Raw genomic sequence first — 14,518 nt, forward strand, 5'->3', positions numbered from 1 at the left:
CTTTTCTCTACTGTTCCTTCTCATAACCCACCGCCAACTCCGGGTACTGCTCGCTAGTCTATGCAGAGCATGTGATTCTAAGCAGATTAACAAACATCAGAAGACAATGCATTACTTACCGTAAAAGCGTTTCTGATGGTTGTATCTGCTTAGATTCACATGCGCCCACCCTTCCTCCCCGCTCGGATGGAAGGAACATAGACTTCCTTTTATATCTCTCTTTTCTGTACTCACTCACGTCTAGAAAGCTCCCTCAGGGAAGAAAAATACAAACGGAGGGACCTCGACGCGTGAGGGATTGTGGGTACAACGCACGTCACTATAGGGATAGTGTTTCAGACACGCCTTGTCGACGTCCCTTTTCGACTACGAAAAACAAAATGCAATACTCCGCAGTGACCACTGGATGTCAGACCTATGCACAGCATGTGAATCTAAGCAGATACAACCATCAGAAATGCTTTTACGGTAAGTAATGCATTGTCATATTGTTTAAATTATCAAATAAACCTTTTAAACTTGCAAAACAGAACTACTTCTTGGCTCAGTGGGGTCAGGGGGATTCCAAGAGAGGGGTGTTATATAGGGGTAGTCATCCAGAACTCATGAACTGGACGTAAAGATATATCAATAAGGGTTTCCATTCAGTATCCCAGACTAGGCATTGATTTAGCTGTAGTGTTGAATTGAATCCTCTTACAGGCCTCCATTGGGAATTTCGATGGAATTAATGCAGCAGTAATTCTGCTGATTTCTTTTCAGTAGAAAGTGGGAGTATTTACCTCCAGCAGGATGCTGGAGTTAAATCACCCACTCCAGGGCCAAACTCGTACTATGGCGGAGTGGGAAAAGTTGCAGTAATTCTGTTACCACCACTATTTTCCCCACACTGCCATACCCTTAATGTGTTTTTGCTGCAAGGAAGTGGGTTGGGACTGTGTGCTCCCAATCCACAAACTGCTTTCAGTGTGTCTGAATGGTATACATGAGCTGTGCCACAGGTGGTCCTGATTGGATCACTGCTGGGTTTTGTGTGTGTGAGCCAGAACTTAGATTGGCTAGTGGGAGTTTCGACTCTTACCTGCCTTGTGGATAGGAAGAGGACCCCTGCACCCTAACCAGAGAGATCCTGGAAGAAACCTGAAGGAGCCAAGTATCCTGTCCAGCTGCAAGACATGTAAGGAGACCGTGGACCAGTTAGTAGAAGGCCTGGCGACCAACTTCAGCTGCTGTCCTGGAAGAGCCCTGTCTCCTGGATGATCTTCAGAAGTCCTGCGAAGGAGCTTCGACCTATGGAATGGAGGGAACATCCATTCTCGATGCCGGCTCAGATTCCTGCGAAGAAGAGCCCTCGGAAGTGCCTCTGGATCACCGAGTGGCTGCCCAGCTCAAAGTTTGGGCTACAGTGCTGCAGAAATTGCAGTTCTGCGTTGATGCCTGGAACTTTGGGGATCGACAGCTTGTGTTACAGGACTCATCTCTGCAAAATGTTGTTGTTCAGGCTTCAAGTCCGACCACGACAAGTGTGTCCCCCTGCGCCACCATTCATCAGTGGCCTTCTTCCAAAACAGCTTTCCTGAACCCAGCACTGTGCCGAGCGGGGCCTTGCATCGAGTTTGTCTGCATTCTCCATCCTGAAGACCTTGCAGCAGCATTTGTCGCTGTGCTTGAACCTGCAACCCCTAGGCATCAAAGACCGTAGCTGAAGGCGGGAAAAGCGACCTTGGATGCTCTTCAGAAGACCTGCCAAGTCCTAAGTAGAATCAGAGTACAGGGGTGAGTTGTAGCAGGACTTGCCTGTGCCCCTAACTCCCTTTGCAAAGTTTGGTAACTTTTAGAAACCTTTACAACAGTTTGGCTTTGCCATTGCTTGTTCGCGCAAGCATTCTGAAAGTGAGGGACACTTTTATTAGCTCAAATAACTCAACCTTTATCCTTTGGAACTCTTCTTTGGACCCCAGAATCCCCACACTAACTTTTTCCTGTCTCACAAATTTGTGTGGAACTTTGGTGAACTTTTGGGCACAAGGCCCCATACATTTTAGGGATGGACTTCTAAAGTTGGTGGTGTAGGCATCTCTGTGGACATGTAGTGCTGCACACTCATTCTTACCTTCCTTCGAATGGGTTTATGTATTTTGCCCTACTCCAGTGATTGTATATATGTATAATTTATTTAGTCGTGTGTGATAATGCATTCTAGTAGTCATTTTTCAAAGTGTATATGGCCATAAATAAGTATTTTTATAACTGTCCAAGTGTGTTCCTTGACTTTTCACTGTGTGTATCCATTGAGGACCCCTTACCAGGTTCACCCCTCCTGAGACGTAGCCTTGACCACACGTCCGGCTACTTTGAACTTTTTTGGCTACAGCTCCCTGAATTGTCCTTGTTACTAAACTAGGTTGGACTATACATCTGTCCACCAGGCCAAAGTGTAGAAAACCAGTCCTAACAAAAGGGCATTGTCTGTTGGATGTCCATTTGCTTTCAGATTATCCTGTGGGCAATCGTTGGTAGGGGTCCCTGTGTGGGTGGCCTTTTACAGCTTTTAAATCTAATACATTGAGCACGTTAGAAGGATAGAGTTAATGTTAAGAATCTCAAGCTCAGGCATTCTATCAATTTCAGCTGTAATAGTTTGTTTCGCTTTCCCTTACGTTTCCCATTTCCTAAACACCTACTACATGCTCTAACTTAAACATTGATTTATATCCAACTGAACGCCATTCTCCACCATTCATGCGTCTGCAGATAAAGTAAATTCATAGATTTGATTTTCGTAGACTGTTTACATTAGGCAAATATTATTTCTTTCTTTTGTTTTTTGTTGCCTTATATTATTTTTGTTTGTGGTACACCCCAGTTTGGTAAACTTTTATTTGTGCTCATCACTGCTCTTCTGATGAGCTACGTATTTGTGCCCGTTCACAGGCTATATAAAATAAATGTTAAAAGAGCAATATGTTTATGGCAAAAGATTAACCTGTTCACATTGCTATTCTTTAGTCACAGCATCAAAACGTTAAATCGATGTGAATCCAGAAAAAAAGGATTAAGAGGCTTAAAAGGAGATAGATTGAACCAATCTGAAACCCATGTGATGCAGTGCATTTATTATCTTCAATATCAGGACCATGTCAACAGTGGAATGAAGTGTGGTGACTTTGGCAACCTGCTTGAAGGTTAATGAATACTTGTCTTATCTGTTTTTGCAGGGGACACTGCTCTCAGTTCGACACACTGGATGTTTGATCAGCAGGCTTTACAAGAATACATACTCCTGTGCTGTCAGTACCCTTCTGGTGGATTACTAGACAAACCTGGCAAGTGAGTATCTATCTGCAATAGAGACTCCTCCTGGAGATCTGTTGCAAACTACAGTTGTAAATACACAGTTTTAATTCTAGCTAGTATTAATATGCATAAAGGAGGGCCGCAGTCTGGGCACTTGAACAACGTGTTTAAGCAAGAATGCTTTTTAAATGGTGCTCAAAAGTCAACATTTTGTTGTCCCATTGTTATAGAATGTTGAATCATATGGGAGTGCTAATACTGTGATGGCTACATATACGCACAAAGTGTGCCTCTTTTCTCCAGCATGGGGTCTTGCATCGCTTCACACGCTCATGGATTCACATGCTCATGAATATTCCCCATTGTCAGGGTGGGAATCCACAGCAAATTTAAAGCAGTTTAGCTTTAAGCTAAAAACTGCTTGTCTCCTCTATAGACAATTAAGTGTCACTTTTGGGTCATACTGCTCCAGCCAATGACTAGCTTCCTCCTAATCTCCACATCTGGTGGCCATCTGTAGACTTCTACCGCACATTTCTTGTGTTGGGAGTCCTTGTGCATCGCTCCACGAAATTTATTAGCTTCTAGCTATTTTTTGCCTATTTTTGTGAACATTCTTCATCTCTTACTCTACCGCCACATTGTCACTACCGGCAGCGGGGACCTGTTGTCAGATGAGATCTACAGCCCATCACCAGATCTCCAACTCGTGGCGGCACAGGCCTAAACTTGGGCCTTTACTCCAACACCATAGCAGTGGCCACAAAGAAAAGTCTTTTCAGATCCTGTGAAAACTGCAACCTGAACAATATCTTCATTGAGGATCGGCACCTCAGGTGCATTTACTGTCTTTATCCCAACCATGATGTGGACGCATGTCCAATTTGCCAATCCTTCTCCTCGAAGACTCAGAAGGACTGGCGGCAGAGGTTGGTGGTGTGGATCGAAGAAGGGAAGGCCTCCAACGTGGCCTCCAAGCCTAGTCATGCCTCTTAACAGGCCAGCAGATCCAAAGAGCATGCTGCCTCAGCTTAAAAAAAAATAGAACGCTGCATTGCCTTCCTCGTCAAGTCGCCGCGGCTGCGGGAATCAGTTCAGAGAGAGGCTTGTCTCCATCACTGGCACCGTTGACGGTTAGCCTACCAGCAGGCGGGCTGCCTCTGTCTGCGAGACAGTCGCTGGCACAAGCGGGCAAACACAGGTCTTCATCACAGAGCAAGACGTCGAAGGACCCATCAACAGCTCCACCATCATAGACACGAGCCTTGTAGACCACTACATCCACCAAGACTGTTACCTCGTTGATGACCCTGTCTACAAAGACTGCTCTTCCTTAGACGGCTGCAACACCAAAGGGTTTGTCAACGACCGCCACCTTTACCAAGGTGCTGATTACCACTCCAAGGGTTTCCTTGCTGCTAGACCTCAGTCAGTGGCACCAACTTCCTGCTCCGCAGGCTTCAATAGTCGCCTTTTTCACCAAGGGCTTTGGTTTGGTGAGAGAAATGACTCCAGTTCAGAAATTCCTGCCTAGGCCGACCTAGGCAGCACCGCCCTTCAATGTAGCACCTCTGGGATTCCCCAGGAGGTTTCCAGCAATCTATACCAGTTTTGAAAAAGACCTGCTAGAGAAATGTTACTTGGATCGTGAAGTGTGCCAAGGGGAACCTGACCTCATTCTGCCTACACACCATCAGGGGTCACCGGTCCACCGACCTTCCCGGGGGCTTAGCCCTCCACGGGGTTCAGGCCCGGCTCATGCACTGAGGGACATGTCCTTGGACATCTTGACCACCTTACACACAGTGGTGGCTGCAATCAGCTTCCGTCCCTGCTCCAGCATGTAGCCCTCCGAGGCCCCTTTACCCCTCTGCCAGTGCCGCTGGCACTGCCCCCTGTGGTGGAGAAAACAGTTCAGACAGACACTGACACAGACACTGTCACAGCAGGTAAACAAATGGATGAGTTTGATGATTATGTTCCCACGGATGGGGAACCTCCGGATGTCGATGTGCCCATCAGGGCTTCTCCTGCAGACGAAATTGGTTCATTCCACTTGATGTCTAAGGCTGCCAAGCTATTCAACCTGGTACCAGAGGTAAAGAAAAAGGAAGGTTTCTTTTTTAAACAGCACAAGTCGTCCAAGAAGACCATTGTCTCAATTCCCCTTTTCAATGAATATGGGAGGAGATGGCTTGGTGGTCATGAAAGCCCCTAATAACACACATGCCAAGTACTGGGTTCTGGACTCGGTCCCTAGGTTCCTCAGGTCTCAGCCCTCGCCAGATTCTGTGGTTTCTGCTGCCACTAGGAAGGTGTCTTCCAATCCCTCCTCTTCGTCCATGGTTCCTCCAGACCAAGAGGGTAAAAGGCTGGACATGGCAGGAAAATGCATAATCACAACAGCAGCTTCAACAATCAAGGCCGCCAACGTCCTCGCCATCCTGTCAAGGCACGACAAGGGGTTGTGGTACACGTTGAGGCCCATCCTTGACTCCCGCCCTGATGATAAGAAGGCTGATGTGTAGGCCTGTTCCAGGAAGGAGAGGTGGCCTCCGACCATGCAATCGCAGAGGCCCGCAACCTCGCGGACTGCGGCTTTCACCAGAAGTGCAGCATGTGCTCGGCCAACAAGAGGATGGAGATTTCCTGGCTCCACTGGACCTAGAGGATGCATACTTCCACGTCCCCAGTCATCTGAAACATCGGAGCTTCCTGTGTTTCATCGTTCAAGGGTGCCATTACCATTTCAAGTCCTTGCTTTTCGGCCTCAAATCGGCCGCAAGGGTGGTCACCAAGTGCTTGGCCCCTGTATCAGTGCATCTGCACCGCAAGGGAATCCACGTCTACCCTTACGTGGATGATTGGCACATCCGTTCCCCCTCTCATATGTTGGAAATCCGGCACACCACAGAGATCATACAGACACTGACTTCTCTGGGGTTCTCCATAAACTATCGGAAGTCGAGCGTAGTGCCATCTCGGAACACACTATTCCTTGGTGCTCGCCTCAGCACAATCTCGCGTCTAGTGACTCCCTCGGAAGAGATTGTGAAGGCCATCCCGGGAAAGGTCTTGCGTCTGTCGACGGCCTCCGTTGCTATGGTCCAGTCCATCAAGTCCCTGCTGGGGATGATTTCCTCCTGCATTCATTTGGTTCCCTTTTGCAGACTGCAGATGGGACCCCTTTGGGAGTTTCTGTATGCTAGATGGCAGCAAGTCACCGGCACATGTACTGACAAAATCACCCTCAATCAGGCATTTCGCCAGGCCCTGCAGTGTTGGTCATTTCTCCGGCATCTATCGCAGGCCACTCCCTTTCAGATCCCTGCATATCAGGGGACAGTCACGACCAACGCCTCCCTCAAGGGCTGGGGCCCCCCACAGAGGATATTCTCATGCCAGAGGGCTCTGGCTGCCAGAAGAGAAGGAGTTACACATCAACGTCCTGGAACTATGGGCAATCTTCTGGGCCCTGTAGGGGAGGCATGGTATCACAAGTATGACACGGACACAATAGGTACAATTTGTAAAAACCTTTATTGAAGTTTCTGGGGTTGGAAAACTCCTATTCTGCCCTATAACTAAGATCGGAGTAGTCTTGACTATCAAACGATAAACAAGAGTCCTAGTAGAGTCTGTCAAATCAAAATGGCCTATGCTAACAAAACCTAATAACTGGCCTATCTCTTGTACAAAAAGCATACAAAAGGGAAATGTATGAAAAGGTAAAATCTGTGTTCAAATTAATAAAGGTAGCTGAATCAGCTCTCCTACCCATGTTAGACCGCATAGAGTAAGGCGGTCCTTGTAGGCAGGCTGACACACTATGGCTCGGGTTCTTGGTACAATAAACCGTTCCAAAACATGGATCGAGGCCGGCCTGGCCTTCCACGTTAAAGTCTCTCTTCAGACCTTCAAATATTGTTTCAGCACAAAGTTCACGTAGGTCCCCCTCTGTCAGGCTCAGACCTCTTCAAGCACAAAGTTCATCAAAACTTGCAAACTTCCCCAAACTTATTTCACTTCGGGTCTCCCTCAGCCAGGCTCAGACCACTTTCGGGTGTCGAAGACTTTCGAATGTGCATGGCTTTCTTTACAGACCTCTGCAGAACCACTTCGGCTAAAAGTTCAAATTTCAACTTCCATTTTCCCCTTCTTTAGGAGTTAATTCTGCCAACTTTCGAGTGTTCCGCCTTGCTCAGAGTGTGTCTTTAGGTGTTGCATTTTATCCGTTGGAGGAGAGCGAATTGGTATAAGGTGTATGCACTTGAAGTGAAGAACCTGATTTCGCCTGACCCGATTAATGGGACATGTCCAGTACGATGCATGAGAGTTAGTCTTGCTACTCAGTCACCCTCTTCCTCAGCCCAGTTATTGTATAAAAAGGGGAGAGGGGGGAAGGTTGGGACCTCGAGTATCCTACAAAATAGGACGGGGTAGATGAACAAAAAAAGGGGGGAAATACCACGTCTCACCATTGGCTGACTCATCCCCATTAGCCAAAGACCCCTCACCGAGGTGATCCTCCCGCACTGGTCCACCCCCATGGTCCGGATCCAAAGGTGATGGCTGTGCCCTGGCCTTTCACGACCCTCGCCCAAAACCCCCTCTGGCCAGGTGGAGTCAGGTCTCGGGCCTCTAGAGCCTGGCATTTTCTTCAACAGCCCTCATGGGGCCAGTCCTGGCGCCTATGGCGCCAGGCTCATACACCATGAAAAACAATGTGCTTGGGAACTACTTTATTGTATTGTCAGCCAACATGGAGGCATCCACATAGCTTGGTTCCTAAGAACCAAGCTATGCGGTCTAGTGTTTTGGGTGTGGTAGCCTAGGGACTACTTTACCTGGACTATTTTGTTGGGGCTATTTAAACCACACCCGAGCAAGACAACACGCTTTGCATTACTTTGCAGCTTGCAGCATGACGCTCACCGTATCCAGCTATTCCCTCGAACCTCGGAGAAGCAGAACCTGCAAGGAGACAAAAGGAACATCATTAGCAGCAGCATCTTACCTGCAGTCTTCATCTTTAAACACTTGCAGCTACTGAGAACAGCCTCCTCGAATCTGCACGCCTCCCAGACAGAACGACCTGAAAGAGGAAGATTGAGGCAACATTAAAGAAAGCATTAGAGACATTTACAAATTACGAACTGCTCAAAAGGCTTACCTGGCTGGTCGCCTCTCGGCTGGCACCACTCCGGACATTCCACTCACGCTGAAGAACACCGCGACCTACAAGGAAGGAAAACACAGGTTAGCAAAGGCAAGACTTTGCAGCGCTGCGCATAGCGCTTACTTACCGCATCATAGCGCTCTTAATGCGCCACATTTACCAGCGGGGCTCAACCAAGCCAGTTTGCTGCGCTGAAGCTCTGCATCCCTAAGGGAGAAAAAAGACATTTTAAACAAAGAAAGGCATGCAGGATAGCAACAAAACTAAAGAACAGCAATAAGACCTGACTCAACAATATCAAACGGGCCGGCGTCAGTGAAGTAACTGGACCGCACTCGCCCATGAAAGACAACGTGCCCCTGCAAAGAAGGCAGGACGGAGAGCATGCCTTATTCTAACACAAGGTTAGGAGAGGGCGCCAGAGGGACTGAAATCATACGGGGGTAGAGGGAGGATACTTCCCCCCACCCCTAGTCGGTCAGTCTTGAACACAGTCCTCCTGTATTTTCAGGCAGAACCTTCCCCGCAGACCACATCAGGGCAAAGCTGAGAAGCATACCAGCGAGTAACCCGGCTGGGTGGCGTCCCTGTGGATACCAGTTGAGCGTAACATGGCCACCAGAGAGAGAGAGAGAGAGAGAGAGAGAGAGAGATCCCCCGGGGACTAGCGGGTGGGACACAGTCTGGTTTCTCACAGCCCTCAAGTCGTTTCAACCTCGGCTCCAGGGAAGGTCGTGCGAACGTTCATGGACACGACCACCATGTTTTACATCAGGAAATGGGCTTTCCTGCTGTCTCCCTGGAAGAGCAGAATCTGTGGTGCTGGGCCATTGCCAAACGTATGTATCTTGGCCCATTTCACCTGGCAGGTATCAAGAACACCATTGCAAACTCTCTCAGCAGATAGCTGCAGTGGGAGCTTAAGCAAGTGCAAGTGTCTCGTCTCCAATGAGTGAGATCACCTTTTTGTGACAGTTACCAATGCCAAGTGTCAAAGGTGTGCCAGCAGGTACTCTCTGCCAAGGAGTCTGGGGGACGTCTATCTTGTTCCCTTGGGAGGGCCTCTTCCTTTATGCCTTTGCACCAATTCTGCTGTTGCTACATGTGATCACCACACTCGGACGTTGCCACTGCAAAATTATCCTCATTGCACCGGCGTGGCCCAGGCATATCTGGTACTCGGACCTTCTCTGTTGGTGGCTCTGACCATCAAACTGCCTCCACTTCCGGACCTCCTCTCCAGAGAAGGATGGTAAATGCGGCATCACAACCCAGCGTCTGAGCCTCATGGTCTGGCTCCTGCAGCCCTAGAATGTGGACACTGCTTGCTGCCTTTAGAGTGCAAGAAGATTCTGGCCAAGTCCAGGGCCCCTCTCTGCACTTGCATGCCACAAACACAAGTGGAAGCGTTTTATGGTGTGGTGCCGACCGCGTAAGATTTCTCTGCTGCGCGTAACTGCACCACAGCTTCTCCTAAACCTGCTCTTGCTGGCCAAGTCTGGCCTTGCCCACACATCTATCAAGGTACACCTAGCCGCCATATCATGGTACACCCCGACCCCAGGCAAGCTCTCCCTGTGATCACACAGGCCTTTTAAGGAGTTCATCAAGGGCCTTGTCAGAAGCTTTTCTCCTTTGAAAGCTCCTGCCCCTGCGAGGGAGCTTGATGTGGTACTGTCCAAACTGATGGGGTCTCCGTTAGAACCTATGCATTAAGCTTTGAAGTTTCTGTCACAGAAGACAGTTTCTGTCACGGAAGACCGCCTTCCAGATGGCAATCACCTCGGGCGGGCTCATCTGGGAATTTAGGCTCTCTCCTGTAACCTCCATATTTGTCGTTCCACCCAGCTATTTTTGCAAACTCATCCTTCCTTTATGCCATAGGTAGCATTGGAATATCATCTAAACAAGCTTTTGGTTCTACAAGTTTTCTTTGCGAATTCCTCACCTGCTGAAAGGGCGTTGCATTTGCTGGATGTTGCATGTGCACTGAAGTTTTATGTTGAATGCATAAACGACTTTCGAAAGATGTCTCGACTTTTTGTCCATTTTTGACCTGTGGGAAATGGAAAGACCCTAAATAAGGCTTCTTTCTCCAGCATTGCATCTTTCATAGATTCACATGCTGTGAATATTCCCAGTCGTCAGGCTGGGAATCCTCATTTAATTTTTTATTACCCTTACCAAGAAGAAACAAAATTTTATAGCCTAACAACCTTGTTATGGGTGTGTTTGGTCCAAACCAATGTGACCTCGAGTAACTGTTGACCAGACCCTCCGCTTCCTCGTCCCTTCACATTCTAACCATGTGTTCAACTGAGGGAGTCCTCTGTTTCAACACTGTTGGTAAAAACAAGCTATTTCTTCTACATATCAACTAAAAAAGACTTTCTTTGAAGGAAAATTAATTTCCCCAGGAGAGGAAACACTTCAAAGGTGAGGAGTTATGTTCTAAGGGGATGGAGGGCAAAAGGAGACGGCTCTTCAGACCCTGTGCCACTTGAGGCCTTAAGAATGTTTATGAAGGGGACAAAGACTCCGGCTGTATTTATTGTCTCTACCCACATCACACCGTGGAGGGCTGCAATATCTGCGGAGATCTTGGCTCCAAGACCCTCGAAGATAGACCTAGACGGCTGCTATGCTGGTTAAACGAGCGGAATTAGCCCGAATATCCCTCTGATGTCGAGTTGACCAAAAGCATGGCCATTCCCGCCGAGAAGCGCCAGCTGTCGAAGGAGAGGGCCCGGTCGGAAGAGGGGCTGGGTAAGGAGCATATAAGATCCCACGGCTATGAGCCGTCAGCGGGGGAGAGACCATTGCCCGTGAAAGATCAACCGTCGCTGGCGAACAAGTCATCGATGGGAACGGAGCATCGAGGCCATAGCTCAAGGTCAGTGAGGGAGGGCGAAATCCATTCCGCTGGGCCTAAGGTCACGTCTACAGCTGCTTTGAAGCCAGATAGACACGGCTCTGAAGAGGCTAGCGAGGAGCAAAGGGAGCGTTAACGACCACCGGCCACGGAAGGGGAGCAGAGGTCAGCGAAACACAAGGCTCTGCACCCGTGCACTAGGCCCACTACAAAAACTGCCTCGCCCACAGCATCGCAAAAGACACATGGAGCGTCGCCTTACATGAATAAGAGCCCCATGGACCCGTCCTCAAATCATGAAGCTGCCTCGTTGACGGCTTCTAAAAAATTAGCAAAAATCTAGGCCGTCAACAGCGATGCATCGTAATCCTTCCAAAAAACGCCAAGACCACCTTGTCGACGTCATCTCAAAAGTCGGGCTCGTCCACAACTAAAATCCATAAGTCCCAGAAGGGCGCTCATGAGACACACATCCCCAGCCCAGAAAAGGAGCAATGAGACTCTGTCAACGACGCCCTTGACGACAATGGCATTGCCTGCGGTAACTCCGTCGACTGAGTAGCAACAGCAGCAACATGCAGCGGCGGGGCAATCGACTGTCTTGGAGGAAAGCTCAGAACCACAGGTCACCCAGGTGTCTCCAATTCAATATACTGAGATCATGCCAGAGGACATCTTGCAACATCAGGTGGATACCGATTTTGAGGTACAGCACCAACAATCAGACTCAGAACAGTCAGTCATATGGCAGGATGAAATTTCGGCCGAACCATCTACGCCGGGGAGGCACATCCACCAGGCACTGCACCAACCACAGCAAGAGGAGGTCCCGGGTCCATCTGGTGGGCACCCCCACCAACACATACATTTCCAACAAGGGGATGCAAGGCTGATGCTATCTATCCACTCCTCCAAAGGGCGATCAAAGCCACGGCCTACCTCTCCATTGCCTCCACCGTCTCCAAGGCTATGACCAATCGGTAGAAACAGAAGTGATTCTCCGGCACCACTATTTTCATCCCGCAAGAGGACCATACACTGACCCAGTCGGTGTTAGAGGAAGGAGAACAAACTGGTACAGATGCAGACCAGCCCCAGTACAGCACGTCCTCCTCAACCACGCAGAGGCGGGACAACTGGAACACGGATTCCCCCCAGGAATTTCCCCAGGAGGAGGAATCTGCAAAACCCACTCCCTCGGATGACATCACAGGGTTCCACTCCACGGTCGTGAAGGAATGCAAGGATTTTGGTCTCCTCCCCTCAGGAGGACGAAGAATGCTTTTTATTCGACCACATGAAAGGCTAAACACAGAGGGTGTGTTATCATCTCCAATTAAAATTCTAAGGCTGGGATGCATTTTTGCACCCTGTTTGTTCAATCTTTTTATGGCTGACTTTACCAAGGCGATGAGCGAAGTTGGATTAATCACGCCAAAATTGAGTGGAGAAAAACTAAACTGGCTGGCCTATGCAGACAATTTAGCACAGATAGATCCTACCCCGGTAGGGCTGCAACATATGCTATTAAAAACAAGTGAATATGCCAAAATAAATGGGCTGGTCATTAACCAGAAGAAGTGCCAGGTAAATCAGTTTTCCCATCCCAAAGCCAAATTCAGCTGGCAGATGGATAACATCAAGATCGTCCCCCAAAGGGAGATCATTTAGCTTTCTGACAAAATATCTGGGAAATACTGTAGGTACACAATGCAATCCTTAACGTATTATGTGGGCAAAGTAGTACCTATGATGTTATATGGGACGGAATCAACCCTACGAGTTTAACTATTCCATGGGTCAAATTAGCGGGATCCATTTAGAAAAAAGTATTACATTTTGCTAATGGCGACCCCTATGCCATCAATACGTTATGCACTTGGTCTGCTGTCGCTAGATTATTGGTTCCAATGAAAAGTATTAGGTTTAATGATTGAAATACTCTGTCCACCTAACAATACACTTTATGAAGACCTAGCGAAAGAGACGGCTGCAAGCAACTCGCCTCTTCTTATTGAAGTAGTAAAATGTGCAGATGTGACTTTGTATGAAAGTGGCAAGGATTAGAAGAGCTATGAGCAGTCAAAAAAGGAGTGAAAGACATTGATTGGATTAGGACAATTGCTATGGTTAGGAGTTATAAATCCCACACAACCTTTGCCAGGTTTGATAAACCACTTTCTTTTGCTAATTTACCTAAACCAATTTCCTTGTCCGAGAATAAGGGGCCAATTCCTGCGTTTCAGGCTCAGTCTTTTGCCCACAGGGGAAAATTCTGGCCAGACGAGGAGCAAGTACTGGAGAAAATAAAGATACATGTCGATACTGCAGAGACTCTGTGGAGAATCTACGACATCTTATGGTAGAATGTGGGGCCCTTAAAGAAATGAGAATCCATTTTTGGAGCAGATTATTTTCAGTAGCTAGTGAAGCTATAGCACAATTAGTATGGGACAGAGTGCTGGTAATGAAGTTTTTTTGACTGCAGAGGTCTTTAGAATGTTGGATGAATTTGGGCTTACAATGAAATTATGAAATTGCATTTCTAAATGCTATGAAATTTTATTGATTCTTGAATTATGTTCTGTTTTTATATTAATTTTATTATGTTCTAAGTTGAATTGTAATTTTAAGTTCTTGTTTTAGTATTAAAATATTGATTAGTGATGTATGAATTCTGTAAGACGTATTATTGATGTGTAAAACTTCACATTTTGAACAAATGCACAATAAATTTAAAAAAGAAAATATATATATATATATATATATATATATATATATATATATATATATATATATTTCTGAGGCTTGTGGAATCTGCTTAGATCACATGCTGTGCATAGGCCGACATCTAGTGGAAGCTGCGGAGTGCCAGTAATACTATCCCTAGTGTGACGTCCACTGTATCCAAGATCCCTCACGCGTCTAGGATCCTCAGATTGTTTTTTTCCGCCATACTGGTCGGAAGCATCTTGCGGAGTCCCCTGGCCTTAGCCATACTTTTGCTAATTATTGAAGTTTAAAATTATTTATTGACATCCTTCCCCACCCCAACGTCGACACTCGACGACGGCTGGAGAAGACATCGACCGTCGGCTGCTGCACGACGGATCTGGGCCTCGGAAGGCCGCTGGCCTCGGCCCGGGCCTAGTAGGCCGCTGGCCTCGGCC

The 14,518-nt window shown here is 47.6% G+C and overlaps 1 protein-coding gene across 1 annotated transcript in view; it reads left to right on the forward strand.

Moving 5' to 3' along the window:
- The window catches only part of FNTB (farnesyltransferase, CAAX box, subunit beta), a 501,476-nt gene that overhangs the window by 408,005 nt on the left and 78,953 nt on the right, over positions 1–14,518 (forward strand). Inside the window, exon 10 of the mRNA XM_069638668.1 lies at positions 3,219–3,330. Coding sequence (XP_069494769.1) covers positions 3,219–3,330 — 112 coding nt within the window. The remainder of the gene's footprint in view (positions 1–3,218; positions 3,331–14,518) is intronic.

This window comes from Ambystoma mexicanum, chromosome 14 (genome assembly GCF_040938575.1).
Source record: "Ambystoma mexicanum isolate Mex_15411 chromosome 14, UKY_AmexF1_1, whole genome shotgun sequence".
In the NCBI taxonomy this organism is placed as follows: Eukaryota; Metazoa; Chordata; class Amphibia; order Caudata; family Ambystomatidae; genus Ambystoma; species Ambystoma mexicanum.